We start from the raw sequence: 26,319 nt of genomic DNA on the forward strand, positions 1-26,319 counted from the left end.
AGCTAGATAAGCTGAATGACTAAAAATCTAACTCACTTATTTTGATAACCATGTTAATATCTTCAGAAAATTGTCGAGCGCTTCGGTTCGTAAACTTTTCCATTTCGAGCGCTGTCCTTAGGTACTACTGTCTGACGGTATTTAATCAGCTGTTGTCCACTCGCCGAGCAACATGTTCAGCCCGTTGCCATTTTATCTGTTTACCGACCTCTATGTATCACATCGCGTACTCTTATTATTAACAGACGTCATGTGTCGCTAGATTTCAAAATCAGCCAAGTCCACCTTTAGGTATTTTTGACTTTTTTGTGAATTGCTGAAGAACTACTACTTTCTAACATTTCTGCATTATCGGAATGTGGAACTTATTAATTTTAAATATTCTGTACTCGAAATAATATAAACTCTCACCCTAGTGACTGTGTAGGTACTTGAGAAAACAAAAAGCTGTTTTTCTCCTATTTATCTATTATGGACTTGGCTGATTTTGAAATATAGCGACACATATACGATGAATGAATCAATACTTTGGAACGATACTGATGTACGCGTCTAAATGCATTAAATAAATAAAATAATATGAGTAAATTGATATCAAAGTAGGCCAAACGCCATTTTTAACGAAGTGATGCTATTTTCAAAAAATCCACGACAAGTATCAAAAACAGTAGTTTTCAAAGAGATTTTTAAGTTTAAATTTGGTATGTTATATGAAAAATGGACACTTTTCACACTTCTTTGTGAGTCTCCTGTAAAATTTTGTAAATGGCGTTTGGCCTACTTTCAAGCTACTCAAATAATATCTACAATATTTTTTCATACAATTGAACATTATTTAATTGTTCTCAATTGTAAAGCTTAAATTCCATTTTGCCAACAATGACCAAATCAGAGTTATCTAGTTGTAGTATTGAGGTGACGATAATATCGTTATTATAATAAATATATTATTATATATATCTCACATTTTCAGAAAATATTATTAAATTTATTCCCCAGGATAATATACAATTAATTTATTTGCTATTATTAATTGTCACTCCTAATTAGTTGAAAGAAAGCTTAGTTCCACTGTTCCCGTATTATCTTCTTGGAAAAGTTAATATAAATTTTGCTTTGAAGTGTTTCCGCCATTGAAGTTGGTAATAATGATAAGCATTTATGCACCGTGATAAGTTTAACAGCGCCACGGCGAGGCGCGCAGCGTGGCGTGGAAGCACAATAAAATTTAATATTTTAATATTCGTGCTATAAATACTACTTCTCGAGAACAAATCTTTGATTTTTTTCGAATGGTAATATTTTGCAGACAGACCTATTTTGTTAGCGCACTTTGCTCACTGTAAAAATCTGCTAATTTTTAAATAAAATTTCATTCACACAATAAAATATAAAGAATAATATACAATAAACCATATTTTTTTTAATGAGAATTTAATATTATTATATTGAAAACAAAGATATAGACCTACCAGGATAAATCTATTTTCCTTTCGATAATTCGTCAAATGATTATTTTCCGACTGCCTTTCTACAAGGTATGCTTGCTTTTCACTCTCTTGAATCTCGTCGGTCTCATCTGCTCTTGAAACACTTTTGCCTGTTATCGCGAGGGATGGTTTCCAATCCCGGTGTTCTAATGAATTTGAATTTACATGCGTCTGTCAATTACTTACGTGGTCGCAGCCATGATTTATTCTAGATCGGAACCGTTTCCTCGTGTCAAGCCTATCAGACACCGTTAGCGAGGGGTGCGGGACTAGTAAATGCGCTCCCCAAAGACGTAGACATTTTGTATTCGAAATTTTATTTTTCTGTATAAAATTGTACTTGAGTATGTTGGTAATTGTGCCACGAGCTTTTATATTTTTTTTACGAAAACAGTTTATTCCATGTAGACAATTATAATAAATACCCTTTTCTGTCGGCGCATTGGCTTTTCGATCCAATAATCGTTAATTGAAAAATTGAAATTTTCATAGATTTTGATACACCATTATCACAAACTAAGATTATATGAGGTAATATTAGGTTGGGTAGGTTAGATTAGGTTATATTAGGTTAGGTTAGGTCTAAAAAGAAAGTTGTAAAATCTCATGTACACCTCTGCGGCACATTTACCAGTATGTTTTTTATTTTGATTTATTATTATTATTTTATATAATTATTCTCTTCTTAGTGTCTATCAAAACACTGGAGCTTTTTGAACTTTGGTTGAAAGGAATTGATTTATTTTCCATTTCATAAACAATGTTTAGATTGAAATTAGTTTAATTTTGTTTAACATTTGACAAATGACATTTAATATAAGCTATTCCGGCAGTTTTTGGCGTGTCAACATTGAATTTGAGTTGAATGATTTCGATTTAGGCGGGCTGAATGGTTTTGAAGAGTCATTGGCAGAATTTTTGAAACAACTATTAATTTGAAAATTTTGATGAATTGGCGCTTGACAAGCTGAATAAATAATTATAATGAGGTATTATATCGTCGTTGATACAGAAATATGTTGTTGGTAAGTAACGAGACATAAATTTGTCCAGGAAGCAACAAAAACGATGTGAATGTTTACAAAATGATTACATAGTTAAATGATTACAATATGAAAACCGTTCTACATTTTTAGTAAGTCAGTAATTTTTAGTTAAATTTATGGACTGTGATTTATTTGATATGGTCACTCAGAGATAAAATTCATCAATATTATTATCAGCCCGAATCTATCCTCTGCTGGATGAAGGCCTCTCCAAGCTGATTCCACTTCTCTCGGTCCTGTGGGTTGCGTTGCCACGTACTTCTGCAGAACTTAATCGTTTCATCGATCCAGCGGCCTCTAGGTCTACCTTGCGGACGTTTTGTACCTCTTGGGTTACCACTGGATTTGTCCAACGATTGTCCCTTCTTCGAGCCATCCGTCTTGCCCATCTCAATTTGAGGTTCTTAGCGAATTAATCATTATTTAGATGAAAATCACATACAATCGGATAGACGGTTACAGTGAGTACTGTCTCATGTCTTAGCCGGGTCGCACACAAATTAGTGTCGACTGCGACACGTCGAATTTGTCGAAGTGATTTTGTAGTCATTCACAAAATACGTGTAACTTGTTACAAGTACCAAATTTCACGCTAACTGGGCCGCAGGTAGAATATTTAAATTTCGCATTGGCGGTTTCAATATAAAATCGCAAGTATATTTAAAAAATAACGGGAAATATCACGTGGTTGTTTATATATATATTATATTTTGATGAAGCTACAATTATTATCACAAATTTATTGAAGACCACAGTTATAATTAAATATTATTGATTTGCTGAGGATTGACTAAAATTGGATCAGTAACCATTCTGGTTAAGCCAACCGCAAAGTTTAAAATGCTATTGTAAAATCTACATAACTTTTTTGGGAATGGGACAACTGGACGCCAGGACAATTGGGCGTCACACTATCGAATACAATACACATTCGTTACGATTTTACATATACATTTTAATCAGTTTCTATCTACTACTTTTATCTACTATTTTAATTCATTTTGCTCTTCAAATAATGTTTTTTTATTGCGGATTGAGAATTACCACGCATGAGGCTTTATATAAACATAAAAAACTCTCTTCTCGTTGGAACTTTAATATATGCACAATTAAATTATTATTTACGTGTGTATATTTAAATTGTCACCAAGTATTAAATACTAATATAATAAATTAAATATAATTAATTCACGAACGCCTATTTATTTTCGAATTTTCTGCGTCTGAAGTCCCGGCGCCGAATCATCATAGACTCCTTTTTTCAATATTCTATTAACGAAGTCTTATTTTAAAATGATCCGTTATTATTATTCAAAGAAAAGAAACTTGATATTTATTTTACTTTTATTAGTTTATCAATTATTTGAATAGGTGTAAGTTAAGATTAAATAACAACATTTTACACAGGAGGAGGAGATGAATCTAAATTGTAATGAACAAAATTCTTAATATTATTGTTCTTTACAGTTTTGAATCGTTCTTTATTCATAAATGAGTTTGTGGTGGTGTGAAAACTGCTTGTAATTCGTTTTTTACTTAAATCCCAATTGAAATCCATCTCAATTATTATCATTATTTTTTTACGAGTAAGTTTTTAAAATATTTAAAAGAACAGTTTTTACAAAAAAAGTCTTTATCCAGCCAGCGACATAGTTAATTCAATATAACAAGGTAAATTATTGAAGTCCCGGGCTTACCGGAATCACTTAAGAATTGATATAATTCAATATTGAATAAGTTACAGTAGCGGGAACTTTTTCTATAAGTCAATTATAAAATTGTTCGATGAACTGATCAAGGGAAAAATGAACTGGGGGATTTTTACAGTGCGAGAGTTAGTTATTTGAAGATAAGGGTGGAAATTTAATTACAAAATAAATGAGTTAACTGGATTTTAAGGTTTTAACTGTTTAAAGTCTACAGTTGAGAATAACAGTGGCGCACCCAGGGGGGGGGGGGGGGGGGCAAGGGGCCCTGGCACCCCCCAAACATGAAAATTATCAGAATGATTTTAAAGATTGAAACTGAAAGTCAATAAACTGTACCTTTGGGCTTAGACAAATAAAAACACGGCAAGAAAATGATTTTAATTCTCCAGCACCCTTTTTAGAAAAATTTATAAACCCTAATGTCAGGTTTTTTTAGAAACCCAATCAATAATGGAACTGTCAAAAAATTCTCAGTGTCCACCCGAATTCCGGAGTGGCGTAGGATATGGTTGAGGAGGGCTGACAGGGCTCTAGCCTGGGGGCCCGGGCTGTGGGGGGCCCGGCGTGTTGGTTTGTTCAGATAAGTGAGATAAACACACATCATAAATTAGCTTTAATAGTAAAAAAAAGTCGCCTGCTGTCGGCGCTATTATACTTCGTGACCATGAACATTTTCAATTATATAATTGTTTAATATATTTTTTGATTACTATGTGTCGATAGTCGACAGATTCACTATTAAAATAGATGTATTAAAAATCAAAAAAAAAAAAAAAGTAGATATCTTTAATTTGAACTAAAGCACAATTTGAAAAACGTTAATGTAGTGTTTCACACTGCCTTTAATCTTAGCGGTAGGTAGAGGGCCCCCCAAATATTCTAGCCTGAGGGCCCGTTTCAGGATGTGGGGACCATGGTGTAGGTACGCCGAGTGCAACAGACAAAATACCGATAAATGAGAAATTAGGCTGAGAGAAGAAAAAGAGCCTATGGGACTAATTTATATTCTCCTCCTTGGGCCCCCCCCCAATATTAAATCCTGGGTGCGCCACTGGAGAATAATATGAACCTACAAGGGATGTAGGACATAGGTGTCTTGCATTTTGGTTGCTGTCTAATCGCGCAATTTATTGCGTTTATACCTTGAAACCATATACTTATGTCTCATCACCAAGAGCACGACAACTTGGAATAGGTTCTAGATTATTCCTATTCTATTCATCGTATTTGCGTCTGCCTATTGTTTTCCGCTTTTCAGATTTCAATATTTTTTTTTTCGGTCAAGTACATGTTCAAACACGCGCGTTAACATGATCTTACTTCCTACTTCATTTATCGTTTAGCAATTTATGGCTACGGCCATATGTTGTAGCTTAACCACTGGGAAATGCCAATAGAAATCGCGTATTTCAAAAAATACGACCTTATTATTAGGTCAATAATTATTATAAAGCAATCATTATTCGGAGGATGTTTATCACATTTGAATGGTCAAAGACATAGCTAATAATCAATTTCTTTAGAATTATCTTCAAATGTGTTAATCAAGCCCATTTTTTGCATAATAAAATGCCTAATTCTTGTCAAATTTGGGATCACAAAGATTATAAAATATAATTTTTTGTCGTAAATATGTCTCTTTATAATGTTACTCGTAACATTAATTTTACTAATGGTTTTTTAAATGCGTTTAAAATTAATATATCTAAAAAATCTTAACACCACTGCACATCGATGTACTGAAATATGACTATATTCTAAAACATTAGAGCGAGAGGTTTAAAAGAATACTATTTTATGTAATAAAAATACTTTATGCAGTCATCAAATATTTAAAATAAATATAAAGCATAATAAGGCTTCAAAATTATATAAATAGATTATCTACAACGTTTAAGGAATGTCCAAGGTTATGCTCTGAAAATACCATAAAAGCTCCATTTTGACCTTCGCTGAGCATGTGGGCCGTTATAATAAATGAGCGTCAATGCATAAACCGAGAGCAGTTGTCAGTATTCGATGTATGACGTATTCTTGATACGTCCATAAATTTATCCCGTATTCTTCCTTACTCGATATCGGTTGCCTGCTTCACCTTACCTGTAGGTTTTTCAGTTTTCATTATTTCTGATTTCCCTGTTTATACCAGAAGCATCTGCAAAAACGTAGGCTGGGGTGAATGAGACAAAAAAAGTACGTGGCCATTCTGATCAATTGAGTAAAGAGTTGATCATGGCCCCCAACATCCTGGAGCGGACCCCCATACCTATCGCTAAAGATAACGGTAGTATGACACGCTCTACAGTAGCGTTTTCCAAATGGTGTACGCCCCCTTGTGGGGGCCATGGAGTTGACCGTAACATAGTTCATCATGTGTCCGAAATATATGACCTAATTAAAACCCACTGGAACACAAGGAAAAGACAGAAAAAAGGTAGGTAAGTAAATTAGAAATATATAATAAATCATATCGTATATAATTACATATAATTCTGGTAAGTTTAGTGACGTCCCTATACAAAATACCGCCCCAAGGCAGTGCCAAAATATAGGCATATTTTTTTATACAGTACTTTTTATCATTCTTTCATGACTCAAATATCTAAGAAATGTGTTGTATGGACACATTACTGACAAGATAGGTATACCACTAAATATTACTTATACCTATGCCATATCTGCTTCATTTAAAAATCGGCGTGAAATTGCATATAAAATAATACTTAAAGCATAACAAACTCCCTGCAACTGACGTCAAAAAAACCTATGACATGACCACTCAAATATACCTATACGTGATTGTACGCAGAAAAAAACACTAATATTATTATATTGTGTCACTCTGTCACTAGAGAAAAGTTGCTAGGTACGTTAGTAGTTAGAATATGGTTTTATTTTAATATTAATTTTATCATAGAGGGCCTCTAAATCAAATAGTACCTCGGGCTTCCAAGTCTTTAAACTCGACACTGGAGCTAGGGTAGGGCATTATCTAGCAGTGGCATGATGGTATATAATATGTAGTGGGATTCAAGCTCGCTACTTGTTGATCAATAGATGACACTTCTAATCTGTGCTTTGCAGTATAGTATCATTAAAAAAGGCAATATTTACCTGATCTAGTTTTGCGTTTGTCATATTCAAGCAAGTAAATAAATATGACTCGAGATAAGAAAGCTTGTTCGTAGCATTTTCAAAGAAAACTTTGAGGCAAAGTTTTCCTGCTTTACCGCATTATGTATAAGTTGTCAGCTCAAAACTATTTCTTGTTCCAACGTAATCCTGATGAATATTTCGCAAAGAGAATGAAATTGCTTTTCTTTTACATTGTTGCCAAAGAAAACTTTCTAGGCTGACAGTACTCTAAAGCCTGCGATGACTTAACAAATACCTACAGTGATCTTGCCTAATTTAGTAGTTGTAGTTACACCGTAGTTGAAGGGTGCCTGTTGAAGGTAAGTAGGCAGTTGTAGATAACTGAAAAAAAATCCTAGAACAGCCATATTTACAGTAAGTAGCTAGGTACTTGATTTTGATTTTTAAAGTTATACTTCTTTTGGCGCGTTTGAGAAAACAGATCAGAGTGTATTTTTAGCGTGTGACGAAGTTGCGCGTGGCGATGTAACACATAATTTTTATGATTATATTCATTTCGGTCTCAAGAGGACATGCACATGCGCATAGTGTCATTTAGTTAGTCGTTCAATACAACCAAGTAAAGAGCACGTGTTGTAAACATAACCAACATTGTGTCATAATAAATATATATGTTTCTAAACAAATTTATGGAGACTCACATTCTACACTGTTAATCACTGCTTACCTTTTAATTATCATTTAAGTACCACGTTTAATTAACACGTTAATTATATCCATAAAACTTTATTTATATTGGAGTGTATATTTGTTTTACATTGTAAAGATTGTGTATCAAGATTTGAGACTATATTATTTATGTAAGTATTATTACAAATAAGTATAACTTCTAACGCGCGTACATAAGTACACACACCAATTTTTTAAAAATATTTTATTGTATAAAATATATTATATTTTACCGTTTTATAATGGATATTACATGAAAAATAGGAGACGGGCACTAAAATAGATATCAAACAAAAGTAATGCTGTGCTATCACGGTAGTCGAACGTTTATACTGCGAGACTGTTCGGTATTGGGTCCGGCGCACCGAAATGAATGTTACAAAAAATGTAGTTTCAGTTCACATTAATTCTGTGTTCCCTGGTAATAAAGCTATTATTCTAGCTACATTGGATTATGTAGGTAAATAAACTTTTCCGTTTCCGAAATTTATTGAATGTATCCACAGAACACAGATAATAAATATAATTTCACATAATACAGTACATTTTGACGTACCGTTTTGAATGTGTCAAAAATGCACCACGCATTATATACGTGCAATAGTGTGAAATAGTGTGTAATACAAAAATGAGTGTCAATGCATAAACCGAGAGTAGTTTTCAGTATTCGACGTAAAACGTATTCTTGACACGTGTTTAAATTTATCTCGTATTCTTCCTTATTCGGGATCGGTTGCCTGCTTCTCTTTACCCGTTAGGTATTTCAGTTCCCATTATCTCTATGTTTTCTGAATGTATGCTTAATATTTTTTTTAATGTTGAATTTGGGGCCTCATTGTTAGAGCGAGGCTCTACTCCTGTGCGGATTCAGGGTACTGGTAAATGCACCCCTGAGTTATCGGGAATGGGTTTTAGTATGCATAAAAAATAAGGAAGGGGAATATAAAAAAAGACTTTATAGCGATAATGAACATAAACGATTGGCGATAAAGAATGGATATAAGAAATTGCCTCATTTACAGAGAATGGCAGAAGATGAGATGAGCTTTCCAAAAGCTTGTTGTCGAAAGCTTTTGTTTACCTACGATTAGACTAGACTTTTTTTCATATAAAACGAGTAGTATCTAAATAAAAAAATATGGTACTGTTCGGTTATACGGAATACAGCGGAAAACGCATTTTGAAAATAGCCGATAAACTGGACTATTTGTTAGGTTATCCTAACCAAACCCAACCTAACCTAACCTAAACTAACCAAAACTAACAAATAATCCAGTTTATCGGCTATTTTCAAAATGCGTTTTCCGCTGTATTCCGTATAACCGAACAGTACCAAAAATATTTATGAATTGCTATTACGTTACCTTATTTTGAAAAGGTTCTAATTGCACTTGAACATGTTTTGAGCTATGAGCGTTTGAAATTTGGAATGGTCATATTTTGAATATAAAAAGACATGTAGATAGAACTCCGGCATACTGCTTATTCCCATATTTGACAATAGATGACTGTGAAATGAACGTATATGATAGAATATGGTTAATGGAACCATTTCACACCAAAAGTCATTTTAGGCCAAAATGTCAGTTAGAACCTTTTCAAAGTAAGGTAACGAATTTAGTTAAGTGATTGATTGGTCTAATTTCCCATAAATTGAATTGAAATATATTGAAATATCGAAGGCAGCCCTCTTTGCCTAGTATATAAGGGACTGGCTTCTCCATGACCCCCACATCCTGAAGTGGGCCCTCAGGCTTAGATTTATGGCGGGCCCCTTACGGTTAATGACAAAATGATTTTCTACAGTAGTGTTCCCCAAGTGGTTTCCACGGAATCCCAGGGTAAAGGGTATTCCGTGTATTTTTAGCGATTTCTAAATATATCAAGTTGATTTATCGAGCTGTCGGCACTGCTTAATATGAAGCACTGATCGCGACTTACTTTTGTGGTAGCCAAGTAACACGCAACCCTTCGCCATATTGGACAAAAAGTCATTTTGTAAGTTAGGAAACAGAGATAAAATAATTATAAATTAAAATCCTACACTTTAAATATCATTTAATTATGCCAATCATTATATCAAATCAAAGTACATCTCGACAGCCACATATTTTTTATGTTAATCATTAATGAAGATAGCGCCGCAGGCGACTTTTTTTACTATAAGAGCAAAATTGTGGTTTTTCGCACTCTCACAACTGGTTGACCCACCACGCCGGGCCCCCTCTGAGCCTGGGCCCTCAGGCTACAGTCATGTCATCACCCCCTTTGCGGGGCCATGGGTTTCTCATACGGAGGTTCCGGGTTCCGTTTCCGGTGATGTCATAATTATATAATAAATGAATGTGATTTTCTCAACGGTTCACTTCTACTATTTCACTACACTTCTGTCATTAAATCGTAGTGATAATATGAATATATTATATTATATTATTAAAAAGACGACGATTATATTAATGTAATTTAATTAACATATTTTTTTTAATCTAATTATTGTTCATTATTATTATCTTCAATAAATGATTTATGTGGAATAAGTTCTAGGTACCCACATATTGTGTTTTATGTATTTAATATTATAATGTATTTCGCTTCTTTATTTAATTTCAATAAACGCCTCATTGTGATTAACTCCGTCACTAAAGACTGTAATTTCAGCGTATGTTCTATTGATTTCTAAAAAGTCACACAAGTGTGAACCTTTAAATACAATATTAATACTTTGGACGCGGAAGACGCACACGGTGCGTAATGACCAGGCGGCCGATCGATGTAATTAACGTGCATTTTAAAGGGGGCAATTAAAATCTCATTATCTATTCAGCAGCGAAAGCGTTAAATATGTCGTATGCTTTCAAATTCAGTGAAGTCCAAAATAGATGAACCGGAGAAAAACAGCTTTTTATTTTCTTCGTGTACACAGTCATAAAAGTGATTGATTATAGCATTCGAAATATAATAATATAACATTTATGTAATCATAAGTTCAACATTATTTGTTAATACGTAATTTTGTATAGAAAGTGGCGTGAGCTTACATTAGGCAGAAGTATGCTCATGTGACGTGAACGTAATGTGTTTCTAGCGTTAGATTCGACTATTACTGATGTCTGACGCCGCGTCGCTCAAAGCGTGAGAGCGGCCAAACTTAAAAACAGCATTAATATCATTAATTTCATGGGATCAATTATTATTAATTGCTGTTATCACTTTCCTCCATATCAAAAGTGAATAGCAAGCTGTCACTTTTATTTTTAGTATGGTTTTTCGTCTGGATTTTAAGACTTGAAGGTGTACAATTAACACACCGGAATTATGATGGAAACGACGAGTTTATTTGATGTTAATATATACTAGATTACTACATTTTATATAATTTATTTTACGGAGGACGAAATGTGCGTAGCGCGAGCGAACAGTGTTTTCTGTCTGGTCGCCGGCCGCGTTCTGACGCGCCAAAACAAAACAAATACGGCCGCTTGCAAAAACACAATGCGGACTTCCCAATGTGAAATTTTGTCGGTAAGCATGTTCAACGTTGCGGTTTATTAATATTTATTTTCGTAATCAGCTCTTACTATTTGTTGGATTTGATACCGACTCGGGCCTCTCCAGATACACAGAGACATCCCCAAATGGGAACAATTCGGGGGTGTAACAATGTATATAATAAAAAATCAATAAATTTAAGGTTAAGTAAGTTTAGTATAAATAACTTTTACAAACTTTGCCGTGGTTTAAATTGTAACCTATTTCGAGATACACAATAATTCAAGTTTCCAAAAAGCAACCGTCTATTGTTAGCATATTAAATTTATCTTGACATTCTTGGCAATTAGCATCCGGCAAATCCTAACGATTATATTGCGACAATATCATCGTAATTATGGTCTTCGTAGATGCTGATTGAAGGGGAATCCCTAATTCAATCTAACTTCTTGATTATTTATCCCAAAATACAAGTCGAAAAACAAAGTTGAAATACCATCGCCCGACTTTAGAATTAGCCGAGAGGTATTTGAAAAGTTTTACGTCCTGAGATGACGCTTTTGTGGGCGGGTACCCAATGAAAAAAAAAGAAATTAAAACATTAAAAATAATTCAATAAAACTAATTAGGTACAGCAATGCGACTGTTTACTGTGTTTTTTTTTTATTTCGTTTTTGAAATAATGATAGTGAATTTAAAAACAATGTTTTTTTTATTATTCTGCAATATTTCAGTTATTTGTATTGACAGTGATGTCTGGCAAAAAACCCATCATCATAATCATCATTAGATAACTAATTTTCAAAAACTCAGTCATGACAGAAGCGAAGATGAATTGTGTTAACCAATCTTATCTCGTTTGCCAGTGGCGCAGGTATTTCCTAATTATTTATTTTTATCAATATTTATTTCACTAGAAAGTTTTACTTCTACGGACTTTTGCCAGTCTTAAGTAAGTTTATAAGAAGTTTTGAAATAAGGTTTTGTTATTCGTCCTTTTCATTATTAATTATACAAAACAAAACGACAGCAAATCGTCTTTCATCATCTGCCTCTTCTGTCAAAAAAGTGAGGTTATTTATCACTCGCCATTGTTGCCGTATTTCAAATAATTCCAGCGTTGTAAAGTGTTGAATATAATATTTCCATTGGTTTTTAGGATGAAAATACAATTAAAACAAATCTGGAGCAGTGGAGCACTACAATTTTTTGGTGCTCCAAGACTGCTCCTGTTCCGGGTAAAACCCCATTGATCCACTCCTGTTCCGAGCTCCGCTCCAACGCTCTGATTTTAAGAAAGAACTATCAAAGAGGTCTACACCGACATTAGATACGCCATCTCTGGACGTTTTTTAAATGTATTTATTTATCTTGGACTGTCATTAACTCCATAACCTCCTGTGTATTATAACTTACTTATGTCGTTATTATTATACGTGTTACTCTTTCAAATACTAAATAATAATTATACTATAAAACATAAAGAAATGTCAAATTTTTTTGGCATAATAATAATATAGATAAATAGATAATAATATATATCACAGGAAGAGCGTCTGCGGGATGGAGCGACCAATAGCTGACTTCCATTCTGCCCTGAGAGAAGCGGAAGATCGAGAAGGATGGAAAGTCTTGGTCGCTCAAAGGATGGCGAAATTTAAATGTGGTCACGATCCTCAGCCATGAGTGCACGACCAAGAAGAGTGAATAAAATACCATTTTGAGAATAAGACATAATCCACAGAACGTTGCTACATTTTACTGGGGGATGGTACTAGGTACTGGATACTGTTTCTGAGGGTAGAAAACGGTCAAAAAGTCAATTGATTGAATAAGTAGCTGAATATGATCGCTATTGAACATTAGGATGCTTTTGAGCCAATGATCATGTTGTTTTCATTAAAGACTTCAAAGACTTCAAAAGCATTGCTCATGACGTATTGTACATAATCCTGGAATTATGAGAATCATAATAATAATAAAAAATAACATTCGAAGCGCTTTATTTACGTGACTCCGAAATGTGAAAGCAATGGGGGGTTTCACAGCTCTGGACAATGTACGCAAGAAGTTTTGTTACTTTTCATACTTGCCATTAAATATAATATACCTAGATACTACATATGTTGATATGTGAAATAATCTTTTTCCTAAACTTCGAAAGATATTTTTTAGCAACCTACTGATATTTTTCTGGAAAAGTTTTTTCATAATACTTACTAAGGATTTAACCTTACTCAAAAAATATTCTTAAATAATATATTATATCGTCACCTAAATACTACAACTAGATAACTCTGATTTGGTCATTTTTGGAAAAATGAAATTTAAACTTTACTTGATTAACATAAATCTAGGCTATAAAATTATTATTTCAAATAAAAAGGGAAAATTGTGTCACTAGATTTAAAAGTCCATAATAGATGAATAGGAGAAAAACAGCTTTTTGTTTTCTCAAATATAGTCACAAGGGTGAAAGTTTATATTATTTCGAGTATAGAATATTTAAAATTAATAAATTCCACATTTTGATAATGCAGAAATGTTAGAAAGCAGTAGTTCTTCAGCAATTCCCAAAAAAGTCAAAAATACCTAAATGTGGACTTGGCTGATTTAGAAAATATGTAGACACACACTTATTGTGCTTGTCAAATTGGGAACAATTAAATAATGTTGCAAGTGTATGAAAAAATATTGTAAAAAAATATATTATTTTATTTATTTAACGCATTTATGGGTTTAATGTTTTCTAATATCTAATATTTTCAAATACAAAATTAAGACAGTTGCCATTAACTTCTGACTTACCTAGTTTTATCATTTTCTAGAGAAGGACATGTAGAATCATATTTTTAATAGCTATCTCAAAAACAGTGAAAATAAAGTTATCTAGTTGTAGTATAGAGGTGACGATTTGTGTATATAAATCATTTATAGCGAGATTTTCTCAAGAGTGAAGCATGCGTTATTATAAGTTACTAAATTATTGTTAATAATTTCACTCGATTAAATTTAGTAGTGTGCTTTGAACCAATCCAGACTCGCAGAGAGGTCGTCGTTAGGGATGTCAAAATAGTATCGATATGATACCGACAACAAGCATTGCTATTTTTTTCGATATGAATCCCTATTAGCCTTATCTGCATTCAGGCATATTTTAGTATATTGCGTGAATACATCACAGATTAATCATAATAATATATAACCAACTTATTCAACTTATTTAAAAATAATGTTGCTAACTCAAAGAGTATTTTTAGGAATCGCTTTAGAAGTATGCAAAACAAAATGATCATGATTTTCTCTTGTTATAGTCTCGAACTCTTTGGTAATTTAATTTATTCATCTTTATTTCTCGCTTTAATTTTTGATATAAATTATATTATAATATATTGTTTTATTATTAAAAAAAAACAGTGTGTGTACTTATGTACGCGCGTTAGAACTTATACTTCTTTGGCGTAACAAAACAAAAACAAAAGTTGCGATAAACTAGATATTTTGACTAGCTCTTAATTATATTGTTAAATTACACACTCAAGAAAAAGGACCGCTTATTGGAACGCCGTTGGTTTATTTCCATACACTTTAACTTATATTACTAAATTATATAATGGTTTCTCGTTGTTTTTATTTTAAAGTAGGTACCAACTGTCACTCTTACATTTAATAGATTGTTTACGTATGCAATTGCAAATGGTCGACAATAATAAATTCGCTGCCTAGGCAACGGAACAATTCTAAACTATAATATTATACTGTATAATCGTCGCGATAGCAGTATCATACTGTGACATAAAGGTAGTGCGTTCGGCTGATAACCGAACAATCGGTGGTTCGAATCCAATCGAGTGCGTTTTTTTTCGTGTGAAAAAATAAATTATGTGTTTACATGTCACACGCATAAAATACACTCTGATCTGATTTTCCAAACGTGCCTAAAGAAGTATAACTTCAAAAACACAATCCTGATACATAAACCGTTTGAATGTCTAGTGATACAACAACATTTTTTGTCAAACTTAAAAAATGTGCAGATAGCTCGAATTTCGTGCCTTGACCGTAATAATTTATATGGAGAGGAACTTCATGACAGTAACTTAAAAGCAGTGTTACCAACACGAGCGACCGAACTTTTTTGTCTTATCTGTGTCCATTTTCCGAGGCATCAAATTCTCCGGGTGGCTCGGCGCCGTATTAGGCCTACGTACTTAGGTATATATATTATTTTATCACGTAGCCGATATAGGTAGGTAATATAAAATGAGAAATTTTGCATAAATACTTCGAAATAAAATTATGAAAGAAAAACTTCGTTATCAAGCGCGAATGTTTCAACTTGTTTTTCATGCCATGGATCAATCCAAATTTAAATTAATTACTTTTGTTTAAATAAACCTCTTCCGAGAATATTTAAAAAAATAAAAATTAAAACTCAGTATTCATGTTTAAATTAAAATATTATAAAATATAATGTAGGATTTTTTTTGTTCAACGCATGCGTGTTACCTGTGCTCCTGTATCGTCGAGAGATTTGATATATTGTGATAAAACTATATAGCACGGGTCGAGCAATATAAGTAAATAATCCTTAATGTGATTTACTTAATTTTTTGGACAAATGCATATCCCTATAAACCCCGCGAGCGCAAACCGCGCCGACTGGCTTGTACATTTAGTATAATGGGATCAAGTCTCAACGGCCAGACTTCATAGTGGGTGCGCGCGGTGGTTGCGTAAATGTTATTATAATAATTATTACCTATATATATTTTTTCAATACAGCAGTGTTGCAAATTAAATTACCTACTTATGAAATCATTAATAATAATAATAAGATAATTTGAGACAATAAAATATGTACTTAATAATAGTATACATATTAAGATACGCATATACACACGATGGTCAACGGGCTTACTCGTCGACTTATAATATCGTGGGGTCCCAAGTTTGAATCCTGGGTCTGGCAAATACATACTTATATTGTTTTTCAATTTGTGTTTGGAGTCAGAGTATGGACTTAATGGGTTGAGCAAGTGAGGAGGCCCATAATATGATCCTTTTAGGATCAGACAGTTACGTGTAAATTGTACGTATTACATTTCACCGTAGCACAGTTCGCCGTGAGCTTTCTTATTGGAAAGAGATGACCATATACTATACGGTCATATCTATTTTCATTGCCGATATTGGAAAAAATCATGAATTCAAGAATGAAAACCTAACCTAACCAAACAAATAATCCAGTACATCGGCTATTTTCAAAATTTGTTTGCCGCTTGCTTCCTGTAAACCGACAAGATCCGTGTTTTATTTAGACATGAATTTTATTTCAGTACTATACGATCCAAAGAGGTTTAGACGGACTTTAATATACGACCATATATTTCCGATACAACATTTTTCACCGTGAAGTATGTAGAAATAGAAATATTATAGAGGTGTAAGAGACTATAAATCATTTGTTTTAATGTTTTAGTATCATAGTGAAGTTATAACATTAAAAGCTCAAAGTGTTTATTTAATTTGTAAGCAAATAAGCTGTCTAAATTACCAATAATTTCCACAATGAAAGCTTTCAAGTAGAACAATCGACGTACATTAAACTGAACGTTACACGATGTGTCATGATGTGTGTTTTATTTAGACATGCATTATATTATCTCAGTACTATACGGCAGTGGCGCACCCAGGGGGGGGGGGGGGGGCAAGGGGCCCTGGCACCCCCCAAAACTGAAAATCATCAGAATGATTTTAAACATTGAAATTGAAAGCCAATAAACTATACCTTTGGGCTTAGACAAATAAAAACACGGCAAAAAAATGATTTGTATTAATTCTCCAGCATCCTTTTTAGAAAAATTTCTTCGATTTTAATTACTAACACAAAAATTTTGAAACACTAATGTCAGGTTTTTTTAGAAACCCAATCCCTAATGGAACTGTTAAAAAATTCTCGGTGTCCACCCGAATTCCGGAGTGGTGTAGGTCATGGCTGGGAAGAGCTGAGAGGGCTCTAGCCTGGGGGCCCAGGCTGTGGGGGGCCCGGCGTGTCGGGTTGACCAGATAAGTGAGACAAACACACATCATAAATTAGCTTTAAAAGTAAAAAAAATCGCCTGCGGCGCTATTATACTTCACGGTCATAAATGTTTTCAATTGCTTATATAATTGTGCAATATATTTTTTGATTATTATGTGTCGGTACTCGACAGCTCCATTATTAAAGTAGATGTATTAAAAATCGCCAATAATTCACTGTATATTACCCTTAATTTGAACTAAACACAATTTAAAAAACGTTAATGTAGTGTTTCACACTGCCTTTAATCTTAGCGGTAGGTAGGGGGCCCACCAAATATCCTAGCCTGAAGGCCCGTTTCAGGATGTGGGGACCATGGTGTAAGTACACAGAGTGCAATAGACAAAAGACCGATAAACGAGAAATTAGGCTGTGAAGAAGAAAAAGAGCCTCTGGGACTAATTTACATTCTCCTCCTTGGGCCCTCCCCCAATATTAAATCCTGGGTGCGCCACTGCTATATGGTCCAAAGAGGTTTAGACGGTCTTTAATATATGACCATATATTTCCGATACACCATTTCACGGTGAAGTGTGATACGGCGAACTGCATAAGTACAAATTTCCGGACACGGAATCAAACATGGTCAAAAGAAGAAGAAGAAGATTCGGAAATAATATTTGAAATAACAATATCTAGTAATAGGTACATTTATAAATTCTCTCACCAACGCGGAAAGTAATGTTATGATAGCTGTCACTAGTAGATAATATAAGCCCTAATGAATTACTCAAAGTAACCAAATTTACATACTAACTAGAGTTTCATTAAATTGCGAATTGCTAAATTAACCTTATCTTACCCACTCGCCTAAATTTTGTAAGGGAATAATATTCAAAAAATGCTTGGAGATAAAAACTCACGAGGTAAATTTGCCACTTTGTTAGCGAATATCTCGTCTTTTTTTAACAACTTGCGTGTCACAATGTCGCTGCAATCTCTTCATTGTATATTATGTTGTTTATAAAATGTTATTTGATACATAAATATATTATTTTCTTACCTTAGAGTTCTGTATATTGATGAAACACAACTCTGATTCTTCACCGTTCAGCATAATGGACACTCTTTGGTCGATTGGCATATCTGTAAAAGAAATTATAGTTTATATTAGTCGGATGTTCAAAATAACAAAGTGGGAACAAGCAGATTGAGTAGGTATATTGACAAAAAATACAGTTACTATAACGGCCGAAAATATTTAAAAAATATCGGTGTGTGTACTTATGTACACGCGTTAGAAGTTATATGTACTTCTTTGGCGTAACAAAACAAAAACAAAACTTGTGATAAACTAGATTCATTGACTAGCTCTTAATTATCTTGTTGAATTACACACTCGAGAAAAAGGACCGCTTATTGGAACGCCGTTGGTTTATTTTTATACACTTTAACTTATATTACTAAATTATATAATGGTTTCTCGTTGTTTTTATTTTTAAAGTACCAACTGTCTCTGACGTTTAATAGTTTGTTTCCGTAAGGAATTGCAAACGGCCGACAATAGTAAATTCGCTGCCTAGGCAACGGAACAATTCTAAACTATATTAGTATACTGTATAATCATCACGGTTGCAGTATCATAGTGTGGCGTAGCGCTCGAAATGGAAAAGTTAACGAACCGGAGCGCTCGACAGTTTTCTAAAGATATTTACATAGTTATCAAATTTTGTGTGTATTTCATAAAAATAAGTGTGTTAGATTTTCTATTATATGGCCTATCTAGCTCAGACGGTCAAATTATTTTTTCCACGAGACGGAGCGATAACTTTACCGATTTCACGAACAGAAACGGCGCTCCGGTCCATTTCGAGCCCTGCTGTGGCGTAAAGGTAGTGCGTTCGGTTGATAACCGAATAATCGGTGGTTCGAATCCAATGGAGTGCGTTTTTTTCGTGTGAAAAAAATAAATTATGTATTACGTCATGTCACACGCCAAAAATACACTCTGATCTGATTTCCCTAACGCGCCTTATGAAGTATAACTTCAAAAATAGTTTAGAAAAATACTAAAAAACGGGCAAAAAAACGGTAAATAAACAAAAACTGTAATGTGGTATAATGAAAAATGTAGGGAGGGGTCGTAGATTATTAGGCTTTTGTAAAAAGGGGTCGTGACTCGAACATCGGTTAACGACTCAGCGGCCTTCGTAGTCTAGTGCGTATGACGCTGGTCTTTCATCTGGGAGCTACGAGTTACTTATGTGATTTTATCAAAGTTTTTTAGGTGTTTATAATTATTGTTTTACTTCAATTACTATACTACGGTTTCACTCATGGTCCCCACAAGGAGGAGGGCTGACAGGGCTCTAGCCTTGGGACCCGGGCTTAGGAGGGTCCCGGTGTGGCCGGTTAAGTGAGATAAACATACACCACAAAATTGCTTTAATAGTAAAAAAATGTCGCCTGCGGGCTGTTATATATAAAGAACATTTACACGATGTGATATGAAGATTTATATACCTAGTTAAATGATAATTCATGTGTAGAATTTCATATTATAATTATTTTTAGTGTGTTTCCTGACTATAAAAATGAGTTTTATCCAATATGTTGAAGGGAACAACTCAATAAATAAATCAACTGGATTTATTTAAACATACAAAAATCGCTAAGAATACACGAAACAATTTTTGATTTTGACCTCAAAGAACTCTGGGGTTTCGCGGAATACCATTTAGGGAACACTAATGTAAAAAAAATCACACTGCCCTTCACCTTAGCGATAGGTAGGGGGGGGGGGGGGGCACTAAACATCCTGGTCTGGGGACCCGCTTCTGAATATGGGGACTATGGTTTAACTACACTATTGTCATGCTTGAAAACCCTAGCTCTAAGAATTCTACGCTAGAATAATGTTTTTTTTTTACGAATTAATAAGGGGGGACATGCTCGTCGAAGGTCAAAATTGAGTTTTTATTGTATTTTCAAACCATGATCCTGGACACGGTTTAAACGTTGTAGATAATTTATTTATATAATTTTGAAGCCTTATTATCCTTTATAGTTATTTTAAACATTTGATGACTGCATGAAGTATTTTTGTTACATAAAATAGTATTCTTTTAAACCTCTCGCTCTAATGTTTTAGAATATAGTCATATTTCGGTACATAACTGTGCAGTGGTGTTAAGATTTTTTACATTTATTATTTTTTAAACGCATTTATAAAACCATTAGCATAATTTATTACGAGATAATTTTTGTAAAATATTCACGATAAAAAATTATATTGATAATCTCTGTGATCCCAAATTTGACAAGAATTAGACATTTTATTATTCAAAAAATCGGCAAGATCAACACATTTGAAGATGATTCTAAAGATACTTATTATAAGCTATGTCTTTGACCATTCAAGTGTGATGAACATTCTATGAATAATGATTGCTTTATAATAATTATTGACCTAAGAATAAGGTAGTGTTTTTTTGAAATACGCCATTTCTTTTGTCATTCCCTAGTAGTTAAACTACAACATACGGCCGTAGCCATAAATTGACAAACTCTAATTAAAGTAGGGAGTAAAAGTATGTTAACGCGCGTGTTTGAACATGTACCTAACTGAATTTGTTTATTTTTTTTTAAACGGTACATGTTCAAACACGCGCGTTAATATCATTTTACTCCTTACTTCAATTATAGTTTGTCAATTTATGGCTACGGCCGTATGTTGTAGCTTAACCACTGGGAAATGACAAAAGAAATGGCGTATTTCAAAAAAACACTACCTTATTCTTAGGTCAATAATCATTATAAAGCAATCATTATTCATAAGATGTTCATCACACTTGAATGGTCAAAGACATAGCTTATAAAAAATATCTTTAAAATCATCTTCAAATGTGTTGATCTTGCCGATTTTTTGAATAATAAAATGCCTAATTCTTGTCAAATTTGGGATCACAGAGATTATCAATATAATTTTTTATCGTAAATATTTTACAAAAATTATCTCGTAATAAATTATGCTAATGGTTTTATAAATGCGTTTAAAAATTAATAAATGTAAAAAATCTTAACACCACTGCACAGTTATGTACCAAAATATGACTATATTCTAAAACATTAGAGCGAGAGGTTTAAAAGAATACTATTTTATGTAACAAAAATACTTTATGCAGTCATCAAATGTTTAAAATAACTATACAGAATATTAAAGCTTCAAAATTGTATAAATAGATTATCTACAACGTTTAAGGAGTGTCCAGGATCATGGTTTGAAAATACAATAAAAACTCAATTTTGACCTTCGACGAGCATGTCCCCCCTTAACGCAAATCGTTCAAAATCAAAAAACATTAAACTTTCTGCTTTCATTTTATAAATCTTGAGGACCAAACTAACATAAACTTTTGTTATTATTTATTCGTAATTCTGCAAAAGTTTGGGTTGTATCAACATTTCTGGATGGCTTGGTAAAATTTACGAAACGTAAAGAATAATATTGTTATTAAGTTTGACTGAGCCAAATAAAGAGTAAATATTAGGATGTACCAAAGGATAAAACATTAGAAAATAGCACAGGCCAAACGTCGGGCAGACGGGGGATGTATTATTCAGAAATTCAATCCCTCTGCGAAATCTCCAAAATGCAAATGAATACATTAATTTACATTTTCGGAAGTGTAAATTAAGAGCTTTGGTGTTCTGTGCGGATAACAACATTTCGGTGGCTGGGCAGGGTCAGCCATTGAATAAAATACGAGCTGTCAAGCATCGCATTCCAAATTTGAATTATTTTTCTTTCGTTTGGCGGCATCACATAAATTTGATAGTAAGAAAAAAACGTCATGATTATTATCTTATTTAACATCTAACACATTTTTGACAACTACTGACAGGTACCGCGTCGTGTATTTGGCGTGAATGCTTCGTACAATATAATACAGGTAAATAAAGGTATCTATCAATTAGTGGCGAAGGGTGACTTTTGGAAAGAGGTAGGCTGTGGAGATCAAAGAAAAAGAGCACACTTGTCAGGTATTTATACTCATGGGAAATAAGACGATAATACGATATTACTACCGACTAATAGGTGTCACACTAAATCGATGAAGTTTCAATAGATTTTTTATACTAATTATAATCAAATCAATTGCCAATACGATCGAGTTGGTACCATAGTTGAACCATTACATATAATCGCTATTTAAAGAATCGACGATCCGTGTCCGGAAACTTGTACGTATAAAGCTCGCCCTATCGTCACATCGTACACATCACCGTGAAATATTGTATCGGAAGTATATAGCCGTATATTAAAGACCGTCCAACCTTAACATAAAAATATATAGACATATAATTAATATCTAAATAAAACACGATTTTTTGAAAATAGCCGATATACTGGATTATTTTGTTAGGTTAGATTAGGTTAGGTTAGGTTTTTATTCTTGAATTCGTGAATTTTGCCAAAATCAACTATGAAAATTGAATTAATATTCAGATTGAATCTAATAAAATTGGAGACAGTAATATAGTATACGGTCATCTCTTTCCGATAAGAAAGCTCACGTTTAATTCGTGAATTTTGCCAAAATCAACTATGAAAATTGAATTAATATTCAGATTGAATCTAATAAAATTGGAGACAGTATAGTATACGGTCATCTCTTTCCGATAAGAAAGCTCACGTTGAAATGTTTTACGTACAATTTATATGTAACCTCGATGATCAGCGTGAATTGTTGGATGTGGTTGGGCTGGGAGTCTGCTGGTGTAATTATTAGTCCTTTGGATTCTTTCTTCTTCCTTTCGACCATGACCGATCCTAATATGATCATATGGGCCTCCACAGAGTAGAGGTTTGTATTAACAGATTTTGTTTTTTACGAAAAATGGATGTCAGCCACTTGCTCAACCTATTAGGTCCATACCTTGAAAGACACAAATTGAAAAACAATATTTGTGTACTTGCCAGACTCAGGATTCGAGCCTGGGATCCAAGGCGCGCGCGGCCATCGGGGGTATAGCCTTTGGATACCCATATCTTTAAATGTTCGGTTCTGAGTATGGTTCAATCAAATTAAAAATTGAAACCCCGGGATTATGTCTCAGTTATTTAAAATAAAGCTAATGTGGTACCCTATTTATACCTTTCCACTTTACGTTATATTTATATATTATTATGGATGTTTTATTATAATTTTAAAAACTATAAAAGTAAATTCTGGACATCCTTATGTATCCATATTATTCAAGATATCCTTATGTAATAAGCAACCACATTAGTAAAAAAATTAAAACATTAATTGTTTTTTTTTAGAAAAGGTTTTAGGTCGGCAAACTCTTGGACGAAAAGAGCCAAATATGAATATCAGAACGGTTAAAAAAATTAACGAGAGCCATACATATATTTTTAAAAATATGATTTAATTCAGTGAATGTTATTGTTTATTTAACAAGGGAAGAAGATTTTGCGAATAAAACTAACGCAAAATAAGTTTTTTTATTGTTGAAATTATAAATATAATTTTTACAAAAAATGAGATACATACGATTTTCACGCATTCCTTAAAACTAATGTGAACAATGACCTTCCTTGCATTTCTTTGGAGAGTGTCTGTATGTTTGGTATGTAACTTGTAGTTTTCAATTTTAGGCGCGACTCCAAATTCTCATCGGTTTGGCTTCTCTAAGCGCTATTTATATTGTTCATGTTTGAAAATGATTGTTCACATACATATTATGTAGACTTGAATATGAGTTCGGAAAGCTATACCATGTATTAAAAATCGTAGTATCTACCTTATTATGTAGATCTTTTAGAGCACTCCGCTGTGTTGTGAAATATAATTACATTTTTCTTTCTCCAAATCCTCAATTTTGGTGGCAAGACCTACAAATTTAGAGCTACATAACTCTTTGCTTGTTAAATCCACCAAATCTATTTCAAAAGTGCTCGTGTCAATATGAAATGGAGAAAAATTTAATTTGTCGACTTTTGCAATGGGCAGACTTAAAATGACAAAAATCATACCTTTTTTGTAAAAAATGTGAATTGGGAATTCGGCAAAGAGCCGCACGCCAATACCCAAAGAGCCGCATGTGGCTCGCGAGCCGTGGTTTGCAGACCCCTGGACTATGGCATCACGAACGTGGACAAAAAATGGTATATTATAAATTTGTAAAAAAAAAACATAACCTCTCTGGTTACAAAACAATAATGGAGTTTTAATGGTTCAACGATTCAAGTTTGAATCAAGTTATAGCCCAGATCGACTATTAGTGGAAAGAGCGTACGTGAAGCAGAGCAAAGAAATATACCACAGATTGCCAAAGGGCACATCTTACCGCTATATTATTAAATTGTTGATGAATCTCAATTTCAAAATTATTACACATTAGCGTATTAAAATGGTTGAAACAAGCAAATTATAAAAAGGTACTGTGCCTCGTACATTTTTAGTCTGCCCGGGTCCACTCATAAGATATGATATCTGAGACGAAATTTTTCAAAGAATCTGTAGGGTGGCGGTGGGTAGTTTTATGCTAAAATAAATACAATTTCTCATTAAAATATATTTCCTGTGTGCTATTCATGTTAATTCGTATACCATGATACGTATTATATTATTGATATAGCCCTCGAGGGCCTTTGAAATTATGATTTCCTAAATTTGTTTTTTTTATTCTAAAATAAATACAACACAGAATTATTCTCTTCAATCCTCTTTGAGAAATACCAAGAATTTATAATATGTTTTTTTTGGTAAGATGTTTCTTTATTACACGTTTCCGTAATGAGATGGAAAAATGTGCATGTAACGCAAATGTTCTTTTTGAGCATATTCCACGTTCGCCAACAACGGCCTCACAAATAATAATGAAAACATTCAAATTTAGAATTCCGGTTGTAAAACGAATTCGCACCGCACGTAGCTTTCATTTGTTTTCGTTTGACAGCTTAAAATAGCGAATGTTTGAATTTAGAATTCAGAAACTGACCGCATTCGGTCAGAAACGATAGTTTTTTTTATTAGGGATGGCAACACTCGCAACTTCGTTCTCTACTGGTAGAATTACATAACGACGGAAATGCAGGAATTCCGTCATAAGTGGAGCGGTTTGGTGCTACTTATAAGAAAATACGTGTTGTAAAGTAAAAAATGGGCTTCCCGATACAAAACGGTTTGCGCAGGTGAGTTTGTGGTAAATCATGAGCGTCTAGTTGGCGCTTTAGACATATTACTATTTTTCTTTCAATAATTCGTCAAATGATTATTTTCCGACTGCCTTTCTACAAGGCGTGCTTACTTTTCACTCTCTTGGACAGCGCTCGAAATGGAAAAGTTTACGAACCGGAGCGCTCGACAAATTGTCTGAAGATATTTACATAGTCATCAAATCGTATGTGTATTTTATAAAAATAAATGTGTCAGATTTTCTATTCTATGGTCTATCTAGCTCAGATGGTCAACATATTTTTTCCACGAGACGGAGCGATAATTTTACAAATTTCACGAGCCAGAACGGCGCTCCGGTGCGTTCCGTTCCATTTCGAGCCCTGTTCTTGGATCTAGTAAGTCACTTCTGCCATTGAGACATTTTTGCTTGTTATCGCGAAGGATGGTTTCCAATCCTAGTGTCTTAATGAATCTGAATTTACATGCGTCTTATATAGGTAGGTAAGTACGTCAATATGCAAATAAAAAATGTTTTTTCTTATGAAA

At 33.5% G+C, this 26,319-nt stretch overlaps 1 protein-coding gene across 1 annotated transcript in view; it reads right to left on the reverse strand.

Annotated features, from left to right (window-relative positions):
- Rgk3 (Rad, Gem/Kir family member 3) overlaps positions 1-26,319 on the reverse strand; it is a 339,001-nt gene that overhangs the window by 114,039 nt on the left and 198,643 nt on the right. Inside the window, exon 4 of the mRNA XM_085959861.1 lies at positions 18,648-18,730. Within this exon, the coding sequence (XP_085815987.1) occupies positions 18,648-18,730 (83 nt within the window). The remainder of the gene's footprint in view (positions 1-18,647; positions 18,731-26,319) is intronic.

Source organism: Rhyacophila brunnea, unplaced genomic scaffold, assembly GCF_057557595.1.
Source record: "Rhyacophila brunnea isolate RB1 unplaced genomic scaffold, BYU_Rbru_1.0 scaffold_9, whole genome shotgun sequence".
NCBI classification, from domain to species: Eukaryota; Metazoa; Arthropoda; class Insecta; order Trichoptera; family Rhyacophilidae; genus Rhyacophila; species Rhyacophila brunnea.